Source organism: Euprymna scolopes, chromosome 32 (genome assembly GCF_053919585.1).
Source record: "Euprymna scolopes isolate OS-2025 chromosome 32, ASM5391958v1, whole genome shotgun sequence".
NCBI classification, from domain to species: Eukaryota; Metazoa; Mollusca; class Cephalopoda; order Sepiida; family Sepiolidae; genus Euprymna; species Euprymna scolopes.
Genome location: NC_136513.1, coordinates 4,334,504 through 4,361,852, shown reverse-complemented (window position 1 = coordinate 4,361,852; position 27,349 = coordinate 4,334,504). Strand labels below are relative to the sequence as shown.

The following is a 27,349-nucleotide window of genomic DNA, read 5'->3' as shown; positions in this document are numbered from 1 at the left end:
TTGTTTCTTTGAACGTCACTTCGAACGCGCTCTCGAACGTGTTCCCTGTCACTTCTTTTTATAGTCTTTTTATAGTCTTTTTCTTTATCCTTACGGTGATGTCATTTCGCATTTTGTATTCATTTGCATACGCTCGCTCAAGCTCTGAATGATTACGATTTCAAAATATCACAAAAACACATAAGTCATACATTTTCTAAAAATATTAGTGCCTTTCAATTGTGATGCATCAGAATGGTTTCCCCGTTTGTTTGGGTATTTGATGCATGGTTAACTAATCTACTATGGAATTACTACGAATAGGCTTTGGGGTTGGTCTGAATTGATTGAAGTATATAATCTATTTAGTACTGATTATTATAAAGCAAAAATGGGCATGTCTTAATTATAAATAATTTTTTCCAAATATCCATATAGTTAAATCAGTATAATATAACAGATAATAAAAACAGTTTTACGAATTAACCTCGTTAATTCACTAATATACTTTTATATATACTAATATATATTTTGAAGTATTTGGAACTTTGAAAAGGTAGATTTTAATCTAGAGAACAAACGTGGATTTTCCATGGGCCCCGTTAGTTTCGTCATGTTTTCTGAATAAATTTGTTACTGGTATGCAGTTAGATGTGTCTGTATATCTACAAACTTTCTTGTTTTGAAGATAATAACAAATAAAGACACTTACAATCTATTATTATCACGAACCAGCCAACGTGTTTGTTTTATGCACATAAAGACTTATCGACTAAAAATTGTAGATAAACGAAAAGAGATTGTGTACATACTCTGTGTTTATCTAGCATTTTTATATTATTATTTTATTTGTTCTTAGACTGATTGTTTTTCTTTTTTTTTTTCTCTTTCTTCCAAAACGACCACCCGTTCATTCCCTGGACCTATGCCGTTATATATAAATGCTGAACAATTTTCTGTTCAGATAAAAGGAACATTTTGTTGATCACTCAGTCATGGCGTTTCAACCACTACTTTCATTGACAGTCGTGTCGGTCGTATATTTCATTGCATGTGTCAACGGCCTTAACAAGCCCCAGGTATGAAAAGCTTTTATTTTCTTCAACACGTAGTGTTGTTTACTTTTATCCCTTATTTTATGATGACACTTCGAATCCATGTCGCGTTCCCCGAATTTATACTATTTCTATTTTGAAATAGATTTTCTGTTGGATGCATATTAATTTAAATGAATCTAATGATCTCTCTAAGATGCTCTAAACGCAACTAGCGCTGTCACATATTTATTTACATATATTACTTCATTCGCATATATTTAATTGGCATGTCTTAGATTACACACTCCCTAAAATATACATATACAATTGATACGTCATCTACCGATAAAAGACGAGTGTCTGACATTCGACATGTAACGAACAGTACAAAAATCTATCTATATAAAGTAAAGTATCTTTCTGTTAGAGAGTCTGCAATATCTTACCCCATTTACTATTGAGGGCTTTAGATGCCGAAATAACTTGTACTCTGTTGGTTTCTTCTATCGAACTGCTGGGACTTTGAATTCCCTCCCCGTTTCTTGTTTTTCTGACTGTACTAACCAAAATAATTTTAAATATACTCTAAACAAAATCCGACTGCTCAACTTCCCACAGTCTTCTGTTGGATGTAATCTCAAATTGTAGCACTTCACATCTAAGTGGAAGCATGCCTTGTTTGCGGGTGAAAAAGAGTAAAATATAATTCTATGTACGGGATTCACTTTTACGCCATTATGAATTTTGAAAAGCCGGTTATAGGGGTGATGTATTCAAATGCCGTCTATATTTACTTTAATTTAGGTTTAGAAAAAAGTTGGTGAAAGAGTGGTGATGTATTCCCTTCGTAAAAATTCAGATACTTTTCATTTTATTGAATAGTAAGAACAACTATTATACTTCAAATCATAAATGATCACTAAAGTTTAGTTGCCTTGTTGTATTTTACAATGGTTCATTAGACATAGCATGGACGCAACATTCCATTTTAAAATTCAAATATTTCAGATTTTATCGAATCAAATTCGTAAGTACTAAAAATAATTAAGCAAAATTCTCTGAATTTCAGTTTGGTTTGAAGATCCTTTAATCTTCCTAAGTATTCTAGACATTTCTAAATCTAGTCTAATATCACCTAAATCATTTAATAGATTTGGATCAAACTTGGAATAAGTATTCTACGTATAAGGCTTAATGACATTATATTTTGATTTTCATCATAATCTTGTACTGTATAACATAAAAGCATAATCTTTGTATTTAAACTTCAGCGGTTCTTCCTGAATTGAGGATTCATCGTCCTAACACTATCAGATCTAAAGAAACACAAACAGAAAAGGGTGATTTTCTATTCAAGATTATGTTTTGGTTTCGTTCTTGTTAACGGCGGGGAGAAGAATGAATGGGGCTGCAGATTTGATAACTTCACCTCTCACTTTTTTTTAACCTTTTGTTCTCAATAACATTTTCGTGTTGGATTGGGTCCAGATGCCTAATCAGACATGCAAGTTTATCTTTCTCATTCATTAACTCCTTTGGTGCCATTGCCTTCAAGTATTTCTTCCGTGTGTAAGCTCCAAATATCAGCATTCTGGCGTCTGCATAACATAACATTCTGACAAAGTGTTAAGATATCTTTTGCGAATTGAAATTTTCCAAAAGTACTAGCTGCCCAACGTTTACTATTAGACAATATATGGCTGTCAATTGCTGCATTCTTAGTTTGTAACGTCGCAAATTTATTTTCATCGTTACACACACAGATTAAATGGACGCATCTAATATTACATGCATTTTTCTAATCTGATTTTCTCGTTAATCAATCAATCGGGCACCATCAGTATGTGACGCTGAAGTTCTGTTCAGATTAAGTGGACGCATCTAAAGCATATTCGCCTTTCTTTTCTTTTCAAGCATTTCAAATCATGTAGTAAAAAACGCTCGCACTTGTTTATCTATTGTCTATTATCTTAATTTTTGAGAAGTTCACTTTTCATATCTATAAATAACTTGCAAAGTGACACATAGCAAGCCAGGTAGTGTGTACATGTAATACCACTGATGTATAAACAACTTTCCAATTTTATCATTAGATAGATTAGCTAAACAATATAAACAAAGTCCATATTTCAACGTCTGGCTTACTTATCTAAGACGACGGTCTCTTTTAAAAGAAAAAGTTGCACTCTAGAACGAACGATTATATACTTTCATATTTTAAATTTCTTTGGTATTCCCGGCTAAACTTACCACATAAATCGATTTTTCATTCTTATCGAAAACGCGAAACTTATTCAACATAACATCAGGCAAATCAAAATCCTAGTGAAAACATCTAAAATATTTCATATCTGTTTATAGCTTAACTGTTAAAATTCTGAAATGATTTCAGTACATTTTGTTTTGCGTTTTGTATCTTATTTTGACAAGAATCCTTCACATACAAAACATCGTATGTAAATCTGAAATGATATATTAAACACATACCTTAACACGTACACCCACCCCCATTTTCAATTATGTGTAAATTGTTTTATTTTAATCGCTATCGACGTTATCTCTTCAAAAGGGTCGGTCGAAAGGTTCCTCGAGGTTCTTTGTTTTAGTCGAATAATCTTTTGACTATTTTTCTCCTGATCTTCCTCATGATTCTAATAATGACTCCATTTATCCTTTTTAAAACATTAATAAAGTTTTGTACCATTAAAACATTTAAATATATATATATATATATATATATATATATATATATATATATATATATATATATATATTATAAAGAAGTGAACCATCGCGTAAATTCAATCAAGATGGAAAACGGGGTGAGGAAAAGGAAAAAAAATGGGGAAGTTATATATAACACATGTACAATTAAATAAAATAAATAAGTCGATTAAAAACAAGATCGTTAAAATACAACCGAAGCGCTTTTCGTTCAGACTAACATTTTCAAGGGTCATAAGTCTGAAAATGATTATTTTTTTAGAATATTTGGTAGTGGTATGGAGTAAGAGCGGAGAGGAGGTTCACTTCTTTATAATTATTCTAAAATTTTGCCAATCGAATAAAGATATATATATATATATATATATATATGTGTGTGTGTGTGTGTGTGTGTGTGTGTGTGTGTTTGTGTGTATTTGTGTGTGTACGTGCGCGTTGGTAGTGCATGTATAAGCAGAAAGGAAACTAAACAAGCCAAAAGGCAGATTAAAGACTAAATTAAATTAAAATAATTTTCTTTTTATAATTTACGTCTATTGCTGTCTTAAATCGACTATGAAAATGTATCCAATTTTATTTTTCTTGAGCTTACTTCGTTTTTAAAATTACCAAGATGAAGGAGCCACCTACAAAACTCCTGTTCATTTATGTTAGCTCTGACGTTTTTTGTTAGATGTAATTGACTGAAATGATGCCACAATATACATCTTTTAAGACAAGTGTCTATAATAGATGTAGGTGATCCATGTGTCCCTACTGACAAAATTTGCCTGAAGTCACCTCCAATATGAGAAATTTTCCACCAAATATTTTATTGTTACCCATTATATCTTGTAAACATCTGTCTGTAGTGTACCTATGCTTATGCCTCCATTCAGTCCTGAAAAACAAAGGATACCTCCTGTGGGGGCAGCTGCGCGTGTAATTGTCAAGCAAGAGTTGCGCAATCTCACTATTTGAGTCCAGTGGCAAGGAGAAGACCAGGACGACTGGAAACAATGCCGAGATAAGCTGAGAGCACATACAGCACCTGGAAGTCCTAAAATGGTCACCCATTTAGTACTGATTAGGTTCAACGTTGCTTAACTTCGGTGACTCAGCGGGAACCGGTGTTTCAACGTGATTATGCCGTATATTTCTATATCAAGCAGTTCATAATTAGGTATCATAGCAGCTTCATCTCTTATGAATACCTTTAACTTTTCTCCAAAAAGAAGCATGCTCTGATACAGAAAAACGTTACAGTCACTGCTTTCTGTCAGAGGTACAGGTAGTTTGAATATGCTGTGGAGTGTTTTCCCTGAAGTTAGTAGCATTGCAGCAATGCCAGTTCATGCCGCAGAGGCTGTTACAATACTGTTGAAGGTGATATAATCATACAACATGTTGAATAAAAAGTTTTTCCTGATCCACCCGGGGCATCTGAATAGAAGCAATTGTTGTCTGGGGCTTCTTTTTCAGTTGCCTTGATGATAGTATTAAAAACCGCTGAGTATTCATTGTTTAGCAATCAAAACTCTTCTTGGCTTTACATTTTCTTTTATAGCACGTGCTTACACTTCTAATTCAATGGCCCTCATATTTTGATAAGCTTGGGCATCATGATTATTGTAGTTATGGTTTCAAAGACACTTTAAATACATTTATTATTTTCTGATAAATTACACCTGGGTTGAGTTGCTTTAGATGAGTCTAAGCTGTAAATCTGTCCATATCTTCTTTCTTCTTCATTATTTGGGTGCAGAGTACTGGAATAATGATTTGGCCTTGTAAGCGAAAACAATAGGGGACTCTTCCAGGAGGGCGGACAATATTTGCTCCAAATGATGCAAATGAAAATGATGAGTTGTAATTGCGTATATTAGATCTGAAATTAAACGCTTCTTGGTCATTGCCTTCGAGTAACCTTTGGAGTTGAAGAAGATAATCTCCTAAGGGAGGAAGAGAAACTTTCCCTTTTTGACAACAATTCAATGCTTCTCCTCAAAATCTAAGTGCGCTACAAAATGAGAAAATGGCATTCATGTCACCTACATTTTAATACACGTAGTAACTATTTACATTTTTCAGAGTTTAGAATATGGTGAGTCACTTTTTAATTACTAAAACATCTTTATCACATGGCACAGTCATTTTAATAAATACAAATTTTAAAATATTTTAAACTTTGTCAGAGATGTATTTATTTTACTTTATATATTAACTCGCTCGGTGTTTGGAGGTGTGTGTTGAGCAAAAAAAAAAAATGGTAGTAGGCAGGCAGGCTCGAACTCGTTTCACGAAGAGGAAAAGAACGTAAAAAAAAACATGACGTCTTTGCCGTTGCGTTCATCGCCAAACCGAAAGTGGGGAAGGTTTAAATTAAGGCTAGTCAATCGAAAAGAAGGGATGACTTTCGAAAATATCGGCGAAAAAAGCGACCCCTCCTTATTTAAAAGTGTCCAGTTGAAGATGAAGGAATTAATGTTTTGGGCCAATTTTGTCGAGCCTCAAAACCATACCAATTTCGTGAAAATCCGTCGCTTTTGTCGAAAGTTTTAGGCATAGATACATACATACATTTAAACAGACAGATGAGATTTATATCATAGATTAAAGGCAACCTTATCATATACATATATGATGCAAATGCTAGTTAGAAATTACCTTTCGAATTTTTAATGATTTCATTTTTTCTCGACTTTATGGACATCGCTCCAGAGAAGGCACGAAGTCATTGGATGTAAGGAGCTAAAAAAACTATTTTAATATTAAAAATATCCAATAAAAGTATTACACAGACATAGATTTTTAACTCTTTGCCAGAAACTTTGTCCCTAAAGGACAAAATACGGTAATCGAGAGTTACGAGGATGCCGAAAGTAAATGCTAGTTCCACTTTCTACTCTCTTGTCAAATATATGAATTAAACTCAAACACATTCTTGAATTTAGATATAAATAATAGGATATATGGAAAAATCAATATTTGATTCTATCTAGCCAGTTTATTAAACCCATTTAAGCCAGTGTTTCTTTAGCAGTGTCAGAAATTTCGTGAAAATAGTGAATAATTCCACCCCATCTTTCCAAGCTTATAACTCCTCGAAAAATGTAATTCAAGCCCTAATTTTTTTTTTCAATTAAAGGAGCAAGGACCAAGGTTTTATTAAAAAAACAAAACAAAACAAAACAATGTGTTTTTTTTTTAAAAAGGTTTTAAACTTCGGACTTTACAGGTAAATTTCTAAAAAAGCGATTTTTTTTTTGTTTTAAATTTGAATATATTATTTATTGACCTTTTCTCTTCAATTTGTGATATATAAAACTCCACGACATAAATTAATTATTTACTTTTTAAGAGAAAGTTGAAAATGGGTGACACTTGGGGGGGCGTGAATTAAAAAAAAAACGTTTGTCTAAAATATTATATTCGGTTTATTGGAAAGAACATAAAATTTCACATTGACCCTGAAAATATCGTAAAAATAGAATCAATAGAAAAATTTTGATAGATTTTTAAAATTTAAAAATTGAAAAAATATTGAGTTTAAAAATTGAAAAATATTGAGTTCGGAAAATTCATTACTGTTTAAAAAAAAAAAAATTTTTATTACTTTTAAAACAACTGTAATAGTTTATTTTGGAAGTATAATCCATAAAGAAAATAAATAACCCACTTTTAACAGAGAAATTACGAGATTTTTATATTGTATTCGCAGTTTCGTGTTAGGGGTGTCAAAAATTCCTACAAAAATTCTGATACTGCTAGTGTTTCTTACATAATCAAACCAAAATATTAGTTTCATCGAGTAACTTTGTTATTCGACCCGTTTATTTGAATTTGAACTGAGATGTTTATCAAATGAATTACTTTCACTGGTGATTCTACATCAACGTCTTTATATATCAACACGATGGCTAAATTAAATGAAACTATCTTTATAAACACAGATAATTTCCAATGGTTTTAAGTCTCAATGCTTTTTATGTTGTATCACATAATTATAATACGAATCGATTTAACAGTGGTTTTGTTGCTATCGGGCCGAGGAACAGTTCTGTTCCGTGATAGATGATCATCCGTACCTGACATTTCCATCTCTCTTAGAACAGATACATTTATTGCTAATCTCTTAAGCCGTCTCAACTCAGAAATGTCGACAGGACAGCTCATGCATTTTTCTAAAACAGTGTTCAGTTTTCTTAATGAGTTGACTTTTAAAAGCCACACCCTATCTTTCGTCGTTATTCTTTGAATATGAGACGAATAATATGTATGCATATTAGATTTTCAAATTATTTGAGATCATCTTATGCCATAAAAATCTAATTCAAATCATTTGAGATCATCTTATGCCATATAAATCTAATTCAAATTATTTGAGATCATCTTATGCCATATAAATCTTATTCAAATTATTTGAGATCATCTTATGCCATATAAATCTAATTCAAATTATTTGAGATCATCTTATGCCATATAAATCTAATTCAAATTATTTGAGATCACCTTATGCCATATAAATCTAATTCAAATCATTTGAGATCATCTTATGCCATATAAATCTAATTCAAATTATTTGAGATCATCTTATGCCATATAAATCTAATTCAAATTATTTGAGATCATCTTATGCCATATAAATCTAATTCAAATTATTTGAGATCATCTTATGCCATATAAATCTAATTCAAATTATTTGAGATCACCTTATGCCATATAAATCTAATTCAAATCATTTGAGATCATCTTATGCCATATAAATCTAATTCAAATTATTTGAGATCATCTTATGCCATATAAATCTAATTCAAATTATTTGAGATCATCTTATGCCATATAAATCTAATTCAAACAGCAGTTATCCCCTAAAAAGACCTATGCGCTTAGTCTTTACTGAGAATAAACTTTTTACATAAATTTGTATAATTTTCAATTAAACATGATTTCCAATGAATATATAATAATGGATATAACATAATGTTATAACGACTTTTAATCCGTTATAATTTTTTGGTAAATTATTATCCTAAAAATGAAAAAAATATTCTTACGAGAACTTTTCACAAGCAATTAAATATATCTGTTAAACATGCAGTCATAATAATATAATTAATACGGATAAAATTCTGTTTGAAATTTAAGCACGATCGATCGATGGGAAGAATTCTGTGAAATTTGTTATTAAAAGCACTTAATTAAATTTTCCTTGTTATTTAGGTGCCATTAGCTGGTGGCTTCTACAACATTGACGTTGAATCTAAAATAATCAAGGAATTAGTGGACGATATACCAAAGAGATTCAATGAACTTGCTGACCATGAGATCGTTAAGGTGACTAGCGCCAAAGGACAGGTAAGCATTGATCATTTTTCTTTGATAGCGACATTTTGAGAGGTATTATAAGCAATTTCAGACTTATTTCTATTGTTGACGAATAACTCCTAGCGGTAAATCATTAGACATGTTTATACGAAATTATTTGGAAAATAAACAGGAGACGATTGAGGAACAACGTATCTTCGACAAACTATTTACAACAACTGTCTACTACGGAGAAAAGACTGCAAGTGAAATGCGTATAAAAATATAGGCATTCTGGACGCCGGCGCCATCACAATAATAGAGATGAACAACAAGTGTAAACCAGAATTACTTTTAGGAGCAAGACAGAAAAGAAATAAAATGATTAGACAAAAAGACAGTATTCTGGCTATTCTGAATTCATTGATAAATTTGTGAAGGCAAGATGAAAGATGTGTCAAAAAATGTTTTAATATATTTTTTATAACATATCGGGCCCTGTCGGTGGGGCATTAGAATACACCGACTGCCCCCCTGCAGAGGATAAAAGTCCCTCAATGGGGGTCCTGGATATGACCTTAAACTATATCCAGTGGCGAGGCCCCAGCTTGCGGGCTTTGGGAGTGTGGAGCCACCCTTTAATTACCATTGCTCCCAGGTCTACTCTGACCCGGAGTGGTAGCACTTGTTAGGGTTCCAACTATAGGTTAAATAGAAACCGACTTGAAAACAGCAAATATATTCTACTAAAAAGATTTTCTTCAAAATCGTTGGATTCGGCATTAAATAACCCGAAAATTGTTGATATGCCGTAAAACAAAAACAACAAACCAACCAACCAATAACATATCGATAAATGCAACGTGTTTTTTCGTTATGTTCTACCATATATATACATATACATGTGTGTTTGTGTATGTATATATATATATATGCGTGTATATGTATGTATTACACTACTTTTAATTTTGTTTTACAGGTTGTTGCTGGATTTAAATATATCATAACAGTCCAAACACGCCCGAAGAATACAAATGGTCCAGCAGTAAGTTACACATGTATAATTACAATTATTACGAACCTTTAGTGATGCTTTAGATTGTTGCAGGTGGCTACAACTAATAATCAAGATCTCTCTCTCTCTCTCTCTCTCTCTCTCTCTATATATATATATATATATATATATATATATATATATATACTTTATTTAATCACAGTGCCAAATACATAAGTAGAGCTAGGTAGTAACTTATGAAAATATATATGGCAATTAAGCTTACACATGTATAATTACAATTATTACGAATCTTTAGTGATGCTTTAGATTGTTGCAGGTGGCCACAACTAATAATTAAGATCTACACACACACACACACACACACACACACACACACACACACACATATATGGTGATGTCCACTATTTATTGAAAGAAAAAAGCATCTCATAAGTTTGGTTCTAATGTGATCATGTGATCAGAACGCTCTTTAATCGCATTACAATACATACGGTCCTGGTTAACAATAATTTATTTGTTATTTTTAGATTCTAGGCAAAATACCTTTTATGGTTTCTTATTAGATATTGGTTTCATTTCACTATTACTCAGAATTTTATTTATGCATAGTTTCTACATTCTGCATGATTACGTAGAATTAAAGATGAAAACATTCTAGCACACAAAATTATATATACATATATGTATATACGTGTGATCTTGTCCATGTGTATATGCAAAAAGCCTCAACCAAACTCCTCTCTGAATATTTGGTCTTCAGAGATAAAATTTGATATGTAGGATATTTGTACCTGTAACACTTTTGATTTGGTTTTTAGCCAACAAAAATTGCTGCTAAGGGGTCAAAATTGAAAATAAAACAGTTGACCTTGGCAGAGTAAGTCAAAAAAACATTACTCTTGCTATTACTTTTATGCATGCACAAAATTAAACATTCATAGATCCAAGTTGCTTCATTTTTTTTTTAACACAACACAATTACGATTAGATTAACGTTTTAATGTAGTTTTCAAAGTTCGACACAAATGAATTTAAAATAATTTATCTATCAGTAACCAATCTAAACACATCGCATATGATCAAATGCCAGTTTAGAATAGATTTTTCATACGTTTTCTAATCAAACATGTTTCGAAGACATTTATCTATTACACAGCTGTAAGCCTTTAATCCAAGCACAATTAACGCAAGGTGACATGTAATAAATGTTAAAGACTTGGAAGCTTGAATACTTGTTTCGCTTTTACTGACGTGTTGTTTCATTTCGAATTGTTGATTGGCACGATACTTTAAACTTGATTCTATGTATGTATTTATCAATTGACCTACAGATATTTAGAGTAATCCGTTTGTATTTTAACTCACTTGACGCCCTCAACAATATTTGTTATTCGTATCAAACATTCACACTAAAGCTATGAAATATTCCATACCAGACATACTAGATAAAATAAAATTCTTGTACAATGTATAAAGTTGGAACAAACGTAATACAGCAGAAAATCAAAGAACATTATTATCAATAGAATAGACCAATTTTCACATAATTTGTGTCCTCTCAAAATGGGTGGATGAGACAAAAGTAAAATAATTAATACTAGCAGAACCTGTGGAAATTCCACAGCGCCATTTTTCATATGTAATATATTGTTGCTGAGCATTCTGTATGCGTTCTGTTCAGCATAAAGGAAGGCACAAGCATATTATTCTATCCCTTTTATTAAAACTATACCGGTAAATTAACTCACATTTCATCATTTCTCATAATTATTAAATATGTTACTATGCTCGACAATAATTTATCATAATTTTAACCCACATTATCGCCTCTCCCCTTACTAAGATAAAAAAATTGATATATTGTATGAGCTGATTATTTCATAAAAAACACAACTATCAATTAACTCACATTTCATCATTTTTCATAATTCTTGAATATGGTACTAATTTCGAAAATAGTTTTTCATCATTTAAACTTACGATATCGCACACCCTACTAAAAGAATAACTTTGATATATTATCTAGGCATATTATTTCATTACAAACACCCCAATCAATTAACTTCCATTTAATCATTTTTAATAATCTTGGGTATGTTACTAATTTCGACAATCATTTTTCATAAGTTAAACACACCTTATAGCTTCCACCCTTACTAAAATAATAACTTTGATATATTGTCTGGGCTAATTTTTCCATTATAACACACCAATGAATTAACTCACATTTCATCATTTTTCATAATTCTTGGATATGTTACTAATTTCGACAATCATTTTTCATAATTTAAACCATCCTTATCGCCCTCTCTTACTAACATAATGACTTTGATATATTGTCTGGACTGATTATTTTATTATAAACACACCAATCAATTAACTCACACTTCATCATTTTTCGTAATTATTGGATATGTTACTAATTTCAACAATATTTTTTATTATTTAAGCCATCTTTATCGCCTTCTTTTACTAAAAAATAACTTTATATATTGTCTGGGTTGATTATTTCATTAAAAAAACACAACTATCTATTAACTAACATTTCATCAATTTTTATAATTCTCGGATATGTTACTAATTTCGACAATCAATTTTTATGTTTAACCCACATTATTAACCACCTACTACTAAAATAATAACTTTAATATATTATCTGGGCTGATTATTTCATTTCAAACACACCAATAAATTAACTCATATTTCGTCATTTTTCATAATTCTTGAATATGTTACTAATGTCGACAATAATTTTTCATCATTTTAACCTACATCATCGCCCCTTTACTAAAATAATTACTTTGTTGTATTGTCTGTGCTGATTATTTCATTGCAAACACACTAATACATTAAATCACATATTATCATTTTTCATAATTCTTGGATATGTTAATAATTTCGACACTCATTTTTCATCATTTACACCATCCTTATCGTCCTCTCTTACTAACATCAAAACTTTGATATATTGTCTGTAAACACACCAATTAATTAACTCACCTTTCATTATTTTTCGTAATTCTTGGAAATGTTACTCATTTAGACAATAATCTTTCATAATTCAAACACACCTTATCGCCCCCTCTTACTAAAATGATAACTTTGATATATTTCCTGGTCTGATTATTTCATAACAAACACACCAATCAATTAACCCAAATTTCATCATTTTTCATAATTCTTTGATATGTTACTAATTTCGACAATCATTTTTTATAATATAAATCCACATTATGCTCCTCTCCCACGAATATAAGAACTTTGAGAATATTGTCTGCGCTTATTATTTCATTACAAACACACCAATCAAGTAACTCACATTTCATCATTTTTCGTACTTCTTGGATATGTTGCTAATTTGGACAATAATTTTCATAACTTTAACCCACTATATCGCTTTCCCTTACTAAAACAATAACTTTGATATATTGCCTGGGCTGATTATTTCATTACAAACACATCAATCAATTCCGGGTATTCTCATAGTACATATGTTCCACCTATCTTATCCAATCCTGGGTGACGCCGCATATTCTGCTAGTATATATCTTTCACCTATCTCATTCGATCCCGGGCGAAACTGGGTATTCTGCTACTATATGTTTTCCACCTATCTCATTCAATACTTGGCGACGCTTTCTGCTTGTATATTTTTGCAAAACCGGGACTGACTTCATGTCCGTCACCCCACTATTAAAAATATACATGAAACAAAGTAATGTTTAAATCGTAAACTGTTTTAACCATTTCTGGGACTGACTTTATATCCCCAACCCACTGCTAAAAATATACATGAAATAATGTAATGTCTAAAGAGTAAACTGTTTCAGCCCTTTCCGAGACTGACTTAATACCCCCACCTCACTGCTATAAATACACATTAAATAAAGTAATGGTTAATGCGTAAACGGTTTCAGCCATTTCCGGGACTGATTTAATACCCCTTACCTTACTTTTAAAAATATACATGAAATAAAGTAATGTTTAAATCGTAAACGGTTTAAGTCATTTCCGGGAATGACTTCATATCCCCCACCTCACTGTTTTACTTTTGCGCACCTCTCGTCACAAACATTTCACGCGCAAGCACCACCACGTTGTTATCCATAGTCTGTCAAAGACTGAAGGAGCCTACGTATATAATAATACAGATAGTTTTTTTTACAAATTCATATATATATATATATACATATATATATTATAATGCTATATTAATTAATATCTATTATGTGTATATCATCTTGATTGTACCATATCTATATTTGAAATTTTCTAATAATCTTAATTAAATCGAAAACATGAATCAATGTTCCATATGTTCAATCACAATTCTTCATCGAATCATCACAAGGTAATAAAGCAACGTGATGTCAGTTTGAGGTCAAATTACATTTTCAGAAGATATGTTTACAAATTCCGTAGGGTCATAAAAAGAAATTATACTACGTAAACTCTTTATAATATATATATATATATATATATATATATATATATATATATATATATATATATATATATATATATATATATATATAAGTATGCTTAAAATAAAGTAATGTTTAAATAATAAACTGTTTCAGCAGCTTTTCGAAATTAATACATAAAAACATTAACACGGTTAGAGATTAGGCAACCTTTGCTTCAACATGAATTTCTGAGTGTAGTATCAGTCTCAGTATTCCAGTGACTTACCCTCCACTTTTTTGGTCTTGGTTAATGGATGAGAAATCCTTCATTGCTGATACAATTTTTACTTTTGTTACTGACTAGAGTGCCCCTTTTGGGGAGCTGGTTTGCTCAAAATTTTTAACCGACCTCATGTCCTACTCTCCCCTTGTAGGGAGGCAAGTAAACAAAAAAAATAATCAGAAGGGACATTTTTCAGAGCATCTTATAATTAATCAGAGGAGACATTTCCAGTGCATTTTATAATTAATCAGAAGGGACATTTCCAGGGCATTTTGTAATTAAATTAGAAATTACTTTTCCAAGTTACTTTTGTAATATCAAAACTTTGTTACATTAAATATAGTACCTATTTACAATACCTCCCCGCTGGACAGATTTAGGCACCAGGGTCGTTTTTTAACGTGGAAAAAAAAAGGAACAAAAAATTGTCTTAGTCGTAAAGGATTTCTCCTCCACTGAAAGAGAAGAAATTTAAATGTAACGTCTGAAGACAGATACTACACTTTGATCTTGGCCAAATCAACAGCGACACCAATTTTTTTCATAACAATTAAAGGACCCGGATGGAAACGTGACGCACAAAAGAACACACACGCTATCGTATTAATGTATAGATGAGGCTTGAAATCTCTCTGTAAGCTAACATATTTCATATTTTCTCTTTCTATCCAGCATAGCATTGATTATCGCCAACAAAGAAAATTTTGTAAAAAGTGAGAACAAATTAATAGCAAAATTTATTCAAACATAATTTAATCAATTTTATTTATTGTAACAATATAAATAAATAGTAATGTATAGTTGATAACGACCAAAGTAATTTGACGTAAATCCGTCCTTTATAATTAAGCATTTTATTAATTTGCCACTAACGGGACCTGCGGAAATTCTACAGAGGACTCATCCATATGTAATATATTATTAATTTTGGGATTCTGTAGATGTTCAGTGTAAATGGAGAAGCTCAAATATTATTGTAGCTTTTTTGTTAAAACTGCAAAAATATGTATCTAAGCTAGGACGAACGCCCGGTAAAGCGGTCGCAAAGAACGCTTAAATGTGATATTTAAATTCTTGCAGATTTTATATAGAATAGAGTTAATGTTTATAGAGTTAATGTTCTATCGATTTTTATATATTATAAAGTTGCGATTTCAAAAATAAAAAAAATATATCCATATGACTTGGGTGCATTAGCTTGAATCGAAACCGAAATAAAAACTTATGTAAATATATATAATTATATATTTGTAGTCATCGACATACAGTCCTGTTTCGTTGTATCACAACTCATCAGTGCCGCTAGATTAGCATCTCTCTCAAGCCAAAGATTGAACCTAGAAACGTCGTGTTGACAGTCGGCAGTTCTCCAACTCGACCACGGAAGCGACGCCCGCAAATAACCCATCGGAATGTCTATTTAAATAGACATCCGCCACCACTTTTACAGTGCTCAAATCGCCTGTTTGTAAAAAAAAAAAAACAACGAGCTTCGCATTTTTCAGCCAATTAAGTAGCGGGTGAGATTATTTACGACAGTGCTCTACCCAAAGATGGGGGCTTAAAATATATTTGTAGTCATCGACATACAGTCCTGTTTCGTTGTATCACAACTCATATATATATATATATATATATATATATATATATATATATATATATATATATATATATATATGCGGAAATTTCTCGAGAGTTCTCTTGGCTATCATCTCTTCAGGAAAAAATCGATAGCAAGCAAAACAATATTATTGGCGAAATTAAAGAGCGCCACGGGGGAATTTGTATGTGCCAAAATTAAGAAGAAAAAAACGATTAAAAGAAAGATTTAATCTATAAATACGGGGTTTAAAAGCGACTAAAACTTGGCACAACGAGGGAGAAAAAATACGAGGGAGAAAAGGGTCAAAGTTTCCCAAAGAGAAATAATGTTTCTTTGACTCCTTTTTCTGGCATAAAGATGGTTTTCGAACCACAATAGAGATAGACTCCAAAATCTTTAAATGGTTTTTGGAGTCTGCTGATTTTAGATGGAACGTGCTGGTTTATACGAGTTAGTGAATGCAAAGATGTTCGCCCGACATAACCAGCATCGCACTGGCATTTAAATTGATAAACAATATTACTATTTTTGGTGTAAGGCAAACTATCTTTGCAAAAAGAAGGAAAGGCAGGTCTGGTAGTGTATGCCAAACGCAAGGAAACAGAGTAGAGGCACTTATAAACAGTTCTAACAATCGGTTTCGACAGTTTAATACTCTTGTCCCCAATCCAATTTGAAATATACCGGCACTTCGCAGGTCCAAACTTTTTAGGGGATGTAAAATCATCAACCTTCTTGTCAATGCAATCATCAATAAGGTCCAATGGATAACCAGCAGGCTTTCTATAAATGGTAGGGCTTTCTCACTAGTAATTGGAAAGCCCTACCATTTATAGGAAGCCTGCTTTCACTGGCTTATATGTGAACTGGTCGTCTTTTGTATCGAGATCACGTAAGGTCGGCCTAATTAATGCGCTGGTACATAGAACTCTCATGATATGTTCACCTAACAGATTAGACTCCGAACTTGATGAGATCAGGGAAATATTTATTAATAATAGTTATCATTGGATCTATCATCTGATTCACTATTTGTTATACTTTACTGAAATTTGAACTTTTGCAATGATAGGAACCTGTTAAGTTGACCTCAACGCAGAATTATATGTAATTTAAATAATCTATTTAAATGTCTTTTAAAAAATGTCACAAGTAATTTGATATGCAAATTTTTCCAAGATGTGCGGAAAAGAAAGACTACATATTTCTTCAAACGAAGAAGTCTTCATATAAATATATATGTAGATAAATATATGAATATATATGTAGATAAATATATGAAGAAGTCTTCATATAAATATATATGTAGATAAATATATGAATATATATGTAGATAAATATATGAAGAAGTCTTCATATAAATATATATGTAGATAAATATATGAATATATATGTAGATAAATATATGAATATATATGTAGATAAATATATGAATATATATGTAGATAAATATATGAATATATATGTAGATAAATATATGAAGAAGTCTTCATATAAATATATATGTAGATAAATATATGAATATATATGTAGATAAATATATGAAGAAGTCTTCATATAAATATATATGTAGATAAATATATGAATATATATGTAGATAAATATATGAAGAAGTCTTCATATAAATATATATGTAGATAAATATATGAATATATATGTAGATAAATATATGAAGAAGTCTTCATATAAATATATATGTAGATAAATATATGAATATATATGTAGATAAATATATGAATATATATGTAGATAAATATATGAATATATATGTAGATAAATATATGAATATATATGTAGATAAATATATGAAGAAGTCTTCATATAAATATATATGTAGATAAATATATGAATATATATGTAGATAAATATATGAAGAAGTCTTCATATAAATATATATGTAGATAAACTGGTATTTAAATAAAGATTTAAAAGTAAAAATCGCTGTACGCTTGATTTCACTTTTCGAAGCATAATTTATTATATATAGCAATAAGATTATAACGATTAAGATTTGGCATTTTTTCTTAATAAAACAATACATGAGACCGTGAAGGTGGCAGTATCTTTAGAAACTAATTTTCTTGCTTTATTGACAATATAGCTGTTGTGTGCGATGTTGTGTAATTTTTTTCATAAACGTAGCTAATACATTGTGTGGTTGGCTTTTAACAACTATAGATAACATCGATAATACTTTTCTTTTAGTATCGTTTCTTACTCAAGGAGAGTTCTTACTCATTATCAATGGTCTCTTGCTAGTAAAGTAGTGGTGTTCTCTGGAGTGTAAGACGCCTGGGGATTTCAGTAATCATTTCCGGTGGACGTGTGAATGGGCATCATCTTTTATCACACCAAGTGCATTCCACGAATGCAATTGGTGTATGTTTCTTCTTCTTCTTCTTCTTCTTCTTCTTATTATTATTATTATTAAAATGTACTCACCAGGAGTTCTCACACAGATCATCATCAAAGATTTCGCACTGATGACAACCCATTGTTCCCTGAAATCCGTGTATCTATATGTCCCCCAAAATTTTCGCTACTCTCAACCTCTTTCAATAATCTTTGCAAATGAATTTGCATTATCGCAAGTACCGATTGTCCTTTATTTCACGCTGCCAACGATCATTAGTCATCACTGGAATTTTGTTTGCAATAAGCTTCCCCAATTGTGCCAGTCGATGACGACACACCAATTTTTGGGAAGTGGGGGTATTTTTCTTCTTCTTCTTCTTGTTGTTGTTCTTCTTGTTGTTGTTGTTCTTCTTCTTCTTCTTCTTCTTCTTATTATTATTATTATTGTTGTTGTAATTATTATTATTATTATTATTATTATTATTATTATTATTATTATTATTATTATTATTATTATTATTCAGACCCAAGAATGTACTCTCACTATCTGGGATAAACCTTGGTTGCAACAACGTATCTTGCTTAACAAGAAATGTGTAATGATGAGCGTGCCGATGACAGGAGGCTGGGCTGAAGTAAAACCTAACGAGTCGATCCGCAAGGCTGCAGAATTTGGTATGTCTGTAATCAACAGCAGATGCAACTGTTTTTACATGAAGCTCATCTCCAAAATAAACAAAGTACAAACACAAGTAAGTTCTTACATTATTTATTTAATTTGTATCTATACTATTTGTCATTTCGCACCCTTCCACTTTTATGTATGTATGTATATATATATATATATGTATATATATATATATATATATATATATGTATATCTACGGCATAATCGCGTTGACACGCCAGTTCCCACCAGATCACTGAAGTTAAGCCACGTTGAGCGTTAGTACCAGATGGGTAACCATTTGGGAATTCTAGGCGCTGTATGTGCTTTCGCTTATCTAGGCATTTGTTTCCAGGGATCATGTACAGACATTTCACTTGCTACTGGTATTTAACAATGTCGATTCAAAATGAGATGTGGTTGGAGATTGCGCCCCTCCCGCCACAAAAATTTCACGCGCAGGCACCCCCACGTGGTTATCCATAGTCTGTCAAAGACTGAAGGAGCCTACGTATATAATAATACAGATAGTTTATTTTAGAAATTCATATATATATATATATATATATATATATATATATATATATATATATATTATAATGCTATATTAATTAATATCTATTATGTGTATATCATCTTGATTGTACCATATCTATATTTGAAATTTTCTAATAATCTTAATTAAATCGAAAACATGAATCAGTGTTCCATATGTTCAATCACAATTCTTCATCGAATCATCACAAGGTAACAAAATAAATAACCAATATTTTTTAGAAGAAAACAGAATATTTAAAATAATTGCTATAGCAACGTGATGTCAGTTAGAGGTCAAATTTTCAGAAGATATGCTTACAAGTTCCGTAAGGTCACAAAAAGAAATTATACTACGTAAACTATATATATATATATATATATATATATATATATATATATATATAGAGAGAGAGAGAGAGAGAGAGAGAGAGAGAGAGAGAGAGTATATTTCGGCGTATAAGATGACCCTTAAAGTTAAAAAAATCATCTTTAAAAATCAATATTTCATAAGATACTGAGTGCTAAAATCTCTAGCCTAGGTTTCGTGATTTAGCAGTCGTCTTATACAACCGATATATAATAAATTTATTAATATTTGGTCCAGTTTTTACCTCGTCTTATCTGACGGTCGCTTTATACGTCGAAATATATAGGTGCTCAGTTTCAACGCTGCAAGATGGTGGAGATTCAGTTTTGGGGTGAGGCATCATCAGTACCAATGGTCCAGGGCCTATAGTTAGCTTGCAAGATCGAATTAATTCAATCAAGTACATAAATATGTTAACTGAGCATTTTCTACCCTACTTTGGTCGGAATTTGGATGATAATTCCATCTTCATTCAGGATAATGCTCCCATTCAAACAGCTGTCAATGTCAAGAGGTTCCTGGACGAGCATGATATTCCGTGTTTGGATTGGCCTGCACAATCTCCAGGCCTTAATCCTGTCGAAAACGTATCGCATTACATCAAGCAATAGGTACGCAATAATGAAGATTAAAAATTTCGAAGAACTTTAGACAAAAATTAAAGAAAAGTGGGATGCCCTTTCTCCGGAGTATTGCTGCAGTCTAATTCAAGGAATTCCCAAAAGATTGCAGGCTGTCAAATTGTAGAAGGGCTATGCTACTAAATATTAACTTTTTCATTGTGTTCCTATTGCATTTGTGTTGCATTAATTTCCTAAATTTACATTTAAATAACAATTTTCCACTGTGCGGTCTTTCTTTCCGCCTCCTCAATTTTAAGTTATTTTTCTAAATTGACATGAACACTAGAATATTTCAATTAAAAGTCAAATATGAACAGGTAAAATTATAGAAGAATGAAAGTCCAATAAAATGAGGTATAGTTTGTTTAAACAGTTACATTGAATTTAGCTTAAATTGCAGTTTTTGAAAAAAATTACACGTGCGGGCTTTCTTTTTGCCTATATATATATATATATATATGTGTGTGTGTGTGTGTGTGTGTGTGTGTGTGTGTGTGTGCATATCTGTATTTACATGTATCTTCTTATTTCTTTTTTTCTATAAATACACATATCCATATATGTGGGTATGTTTATGACACGTTTTATTCGACATTGTACAATAAATGGAAAAATTTGGAAAGAATTAAATGTAAACGTATTAGTGTAGCTCACGTACAACAAGTTATGTCCGTCAGATTGTTTCTATATGAAAAATCGTTTTTTATTATTTCTAAACTTCTGCTATAATAAAAGACATAAAAATACATAAAATAATAAAAATCATTTCCCCTTGTCTGCTGCCATTCCAATGTTTTGTTGCGCATATTTCAATCGCATCATACAATACGCATCTTAGTATACAGTCAGACGAACATGCCGTCATGCCATAGTAAACTACGTTCTGATTGGATAGCAACATTATTAGATTTCCAAATAGAATATCATACTATCTAGTTTTAAACTTTTTGAATTTCAGATTTATTAATAAGAAAGAGCTTACATTTTAAAAAATTCTTTGATATTTGAAAAATGTATAGAACATATTTTTTTACTTAAAGTACATTTCTTTTCAGTAGATTGCACCACGAATGACCTATTAATTATTCATTAAAGCCAAAACAACCAGCGAGTTAATCTATCATCGATTGAAAAAAATCAGGATGAAAAACGAAAATATAATGTTTACACCTCTTTCAATAAATGTACTTTACATTTCTAAAAACAGCAACAACAAAAGTATATTTTTTATTTTCTGGATATTGAAAGGAATGACATGGAAAATCTATGCCTCCTTTTGGCCATATCTTTTTCGTATATCACTGTCACTCTCTTTGGTATTAATATTGATTTATATTAAGTATGTATATGCCTTTATATATTTCTAAGTACAAGGTACACTTCGAAACCTCCAAACTATTCCACCGATCATAATGAAATTTTAAACGCAGCTTAAAGGTGTAAGAATTCGTATAATCTTAACTATAGTTAATTTGATGTAGCTTACATAAAAAAGCAGAAAAAGAGATTGAATGTCTTTCGTGATATTCACGCAAATAACACAAATCTTTGTCCAGATTCTCACTACTAGTTTCATATTAGACTTAGGAAATTGAATTTGGTTAGAAATCATCTCAATCCAGATTGTAATAAAAGCTTTTATAAACATGTCATTACTAGATGTGTTAGGAAAAGGCCACACATACTGCAAATGAGCATCCATATAGAAGTAGCTTCGAACAATGTATAACAATGAAGAACTATTTTATGTTTACTATATGTCTTTAAGAAGAACAGTTTTATTATCACCGAAGTTAATTCACCGTTGAATCTGGTCATTATTTAGTTAATTACTAGTTGGGAATTCCAAGCACTATATGTAGAAGGATATCGACACCTCCCTGCAAGAACAATAAAAACGTGATTTCGTTATCGCTGCAAACTAGAATATACATGCGATGTTTGATGGTTTGTGAATTTGATATTACCTAGATACTCACTGCTTGAAGGGAAATTCATTCAACCCTCCCAGGGTAAATGCCACCATTTTATTATTTAATGATAGGGGGTAAGTATTCTATCAGTGTATGTTATAATACAAATGTAGTAAATGTTATTTTATTTCTCTATTAATAAACTTAGAAAAAGAGATCTCGCACAGGTGTGTGCTTATATTAAATTTTATTTATTGAATACATATATATATATTGAAATACATATAAAATAATGGGAGACTAGAACTAATTTTTACTTTATGTTTACAGGTTGTTGCTGGTCTGATGTATAAAATCGATGTAACAATTACTGATACTGTTTGCCGCAATAACGAATCAAATTTGACAAAGAATCTTCAGCAATGTCAAAGTCATCCGGAAGGAAAAGTAAGTATATTATTCATATCGACAATAGAATACAACATTCTAACCTGAAATTGGGAAAAACAATTTAAAATTGGGAACTAAAAATTGATGGAAAATGCACACGGGATAAAAACTTGAAAAAAATTGAATAAAAAAATGTTTAAGTTCAAGGGGAGTCACGGGAAAGAGACGTTTTTAAGGAAAACAAAACTGCGAATATTTCAACAAAAATTTAAAGCAGGTTTTAAGACTACCTTCCTCGCTCCCTATCACTTACTCAAGGAGAGCAAGTAACGTTCCAGAAACCCCTTTTCCCGCGACTCACAACATTAATAGTATCAGACAATAAAATTTAAAAAAACACTAGAAATAAACGAAGATAATTTTAACCTTACATTAAAAAAGACATGGATGCACATTATTTGGTAAAATTAAGTTATTATTTCTACCCTTTTAGAGGTTGAAGATTAAATTTCTAGTACAGTTGAGATTCAAAATAAAATTGAAGATTACTTAGGACTTCTACCTAATCATGGCTGACGAATGAATGGATTATTACCTGTGGATAAAATTCCATATACACTAGCAGCCAAAAATCTGGGACAGTTTAGTTTTTTTCAATTTCTCTAGACCATTCGAGGGGATTACAACTAAGCCTACACACATTTAACATATCTCTTATGTTGAGACATTGTATCAATTAGCACTTCATTATAAAGGTCAGAAAAATAATTATGAGCATTTCAATTTTTTTTTATTTTTTTAAAGTTAAATACCAATTATAATGTGAAATTGCAATAAGAATATTTTTAATTTTAGAACTGTGATTAACAATACAGTTTTTTTTTATTTAACCAACTTTAATAAGATGAACTTGACATAGAAATCTTTTATTAGATGAATTTAAACAACCATTGAGGAAATAAATCTTTAAACAACAAAACTTTTTTAATGCATAAATATCGAATATTTTACTAAAAGATGAACTTAAAATAAACATAATATTAAATATGAATATTAAATTAAAACTATTTTACGTATTAAAGATCTAAGGTTTTAGGAGCTATATATATCCGGTAATTTTATGAACAATTACGTGTATATATTAATTTTTTTTTAATAAAAATAATAAGTATAGAGATAGATATACATGTATACATAGTAATAATTATTAATAAATTGTGATATTTACAACTAGAAATAAAATGTAGGTTTAATACTCCTAAAATTTGTGCGAGAATTGTCTGCAAGGACTCGTGGTGCAGTGGTTAGAGTACTGGGAAAACTCAATTGTAAAAGTGATGTTCTATTGAAGGTTCAATCCTCAGTGTTATTTATTTAAGATTAGATCTTTTTTTTTTGCTTATAAAATTACTAGCAGGGAGATCCGACGTTGCCCGGTATTGAATGATGATCAATGAATTTTTCAGTCATATATTTTTATTGTCATTGGAATCGGTGACATCGTCCATTTTTAAATCAAATCTATTGATTGTCAGCTCTAGTTGGAGACCCATCGCAGTGTACCGGAAGGAATCTGCAAATTCCTCTCCAAAATGACTTAGTCCACAATATACTTTAGTCTACATTACACTGTAGAAAACAGTTGATTTCATAAAATTATTAGTAAATAATAGCTTTACTTAAAGTTGAAAATATAAACGTTCCTGGTTCAATTGTATACTAAACAGAACCGTTCATTTAGAACACGCCCTTGTCATATCAACACACCTATTGTTTATTTTTCTGCTGGTATGGTAATAAAACTTTTCAAATTCTCTGTAGTGTTAGATTGTAAAGGTGTTAACTTGGGTTAAAATTGCCAGTTACTTCTTTCATCGGATTTTTCTTGATTAATGATTATCGAAACTTATCGAGGACATTGTGATACAAAACTTATTAAAGATCGCTAGATACATAGCGTATATTTGTCTAAGATGTCATAAAATAATCCCAACCGTTTCGGAATCCATAGAAAACAAACTATCTCAAACACACGTAGACAAAGTTCCTTTTATATAATAGTATTTAGATAGATAGATTTTTATGCGTTATTATTTAAGCGAACTGGACACACATACCTTCCCTCTTATTATATAGATTAAATGAACACTAATTAAACAGGATTTATTAATTTTAATTATTAATTAGATTTTAAATTGTTTTTTTTATTTTATTCTTATTTCAGACTAAAGATTGTCAAATAACAGTGCTTAGTCAACCTTGGAAATCACCAGCGTTGAAACTTATTAAACATACATGTAATTAAAGATATTCAGTGAAGGTGAGATTGTTTATATTCATGTTGCTTTTTGTTTACTAAAATATTTTTGGGGGAAGTTAATATTTTTACTGACTCAGATAAACGCAGACGATAGAGTTTGGAAACTGGGGTATAGGATTTAAAGTTATCAATAATTGCTCATTAAATTGAGAAGGTGGTGTTCTTAGATTTTATTTTATTTTTTTATTAATGTTGTTAGGCATGTTCCCTGTTTCAGATCTGCGTCAATATTGTTAAATGATGACATATGATTAGAGATTTTAAGCTTAATTAAAGTGGTGGTAGATCCTATATAGGTATATATTTTTGGTGTATTCTGGTTTCTTTTGTTGGTAATATGAGTTCCACTCTAATTATGGCAGGGAAAGTACAAAGAGGAGTACTGGGATTTTCGCCGTGGGGTAGATTGTCCAAATTGTTATGGGAATTGTCCGAGGGAGATTCCTTATTCTATGACCAATATCATGGAGTGAAGTCTTCATGAATCAGCAAATCCTTAGCCTCGCCATCTTTATGATCTGTAACTAGTTTCATTTCTCTGATGAAAAGAACGTTACATTCTTTGAGACTTCGCGGAATAAGGATATTTCACCACCTTTCTTTAGTAGAGGTATTCTGTCGAAAGATAATTTTTGCATGTAAATCTCCAGTTTACAGTCTTTGTTTATGCCTATGATATACAGGGTGACAATAAAAAATCACAAAAAAAAACAAAAGCTAAACCGAGGCCATTATTATAAAAACACACTCCATATATAGTTGTAGAAAATCAGAAAATAAAGAAAACGTCCCATGTAAACAGAATAATTTGTCGGTTGGTATTTTTCGTTTTTTTTTTATTTGTAATTTTAAAAATAAATATTCCCTATTAAGTGAATTACTATTGTCATTATTATTGTTTATATTGTTATTATTTTTATTATTGCAGGGATATCAATGTTCGCAAACCAAGCTCGCAGATTCTTATCAATGGAAAAATATAGAAAATAAAACACATTATTCTGGTCGAATAAAGACGAATGAAAATTTATGACGCGTATTTGTTAATTGTTTTTTTGTGCGCTGGGTAATAATTTTTGTTTTTGCTTTGCATTAGTATTGCTTAAAGGTTATTTATTTTTTTTAGCTTGCTACTGAAAATGGCAGATAAATGCGAAAAAGAATAATGAAGCACAATTATTGCATATAAAATAATATAAGCGTATTTCCGCTTTTATTGACTATGATAGCTTCATGAACAAAGCCTACATATACAATTTTTATTCGAATGCTATTTAGTAGAATTATTAGCACGTGATTAAAAAAAAGGTGCTTGTGCAGATTTTGAACCGGGTGTGTAAAAACATCCGTTCGACTTTGCTCGGAACATGACGTCCACCGCCGGATTATTCCGAGTGCCGCCGATAAGAAAGTAGTAAAACAAATAGAAATCGTAGAAATAATAAAAACAACGACCTACCGTAATTTGGTTTTATTTATTATTACTTTTTTTTACATAGGTATCACCACTTATCAAGGCCAAGACACCACTCAAGGATAAGGGTTAAAGAGTGTACAGTAGAAATTGGACAATATAGTAATCGTTAGTAGTGGAAATTCAGCAAATTTGTTATCTTATATTGAACGGCTCATCAAAAATTTGTTTACATAATACTTGAAGACAACTATATTGTAGTCAGCTGGAAAGCAGGAAAACAGAAGACAATTCCACAGGCGTGCAGTTCTAAGAAAGAAGCTTTGCTTATGGAATCTATGTTTAGGTTTAGGCACAGATAAATAGTTGGAGAAATTAGTGAGTGTGTTTTCTGCTAGACGGGTGTTTCTTGTGAAAGTTTGGCAAG

The 27,349-nt window shown here is 30.9% G+C and overlaps 1 protein-coding gene across 1 annotated transcript; it reads left to right on the top strand.

Annotated features, from left to right (window-relative positions):
- Positions 1 to 901: 901 nt before the first annotated feature.
- On the top strand, positions 902 to 26,538 carry LOC145256099 (cystatin-like). The gene is made up of 7 exons (XM_080114686.1): positions 902 to 1,058; positions 8,943 to 9,077; positions 10,006 to 10,071; positions 19,216 to 19,443; positions 23,129 to 23,245; positions 25,413 to 25,508; positions 26,437 to 26,538. Exons 1-6 carry the CDS (start codon positions 975 to 977, stop codon positions 25,491 to 25,493), a joined length of 711 nt encoding a protein of 236 aa, XP_079970812.1. The 5' UTR covers positions 902 to 974; the 3' UTR covers positions 25,494 to 25,508; positions 26,437 to 26,538.
- The last annotated feature ends 811 nt before the right edge of the window (positions 26,539 to 27,349 follow it).

Excerpts from the sequence above, each read along its gene's own strand:
- LOC145256099 (XM_080114686.1), top strand. The coding sequence starts at position 975 with ATGGCGTTTCAACCACTACTTTCATTGACAGTCGTGTCGGTCGTATAT. Across the intron at positions 19,444-23,128 it reads TAAACAAAGTACAAACACAA|GTTGTTGCTGGTCTGATGTA; the intron begins GTAAGTTCTTAC and ends TTATGTTTACAG. Across the intron at positions 23,246-25,412 it reads AAAGTCATCCGGAAGGAAAA|ACTAAAGATTGTCAAATAAC; the intron begins GTAAGTATATTA and ends TTCTTATTTCAG.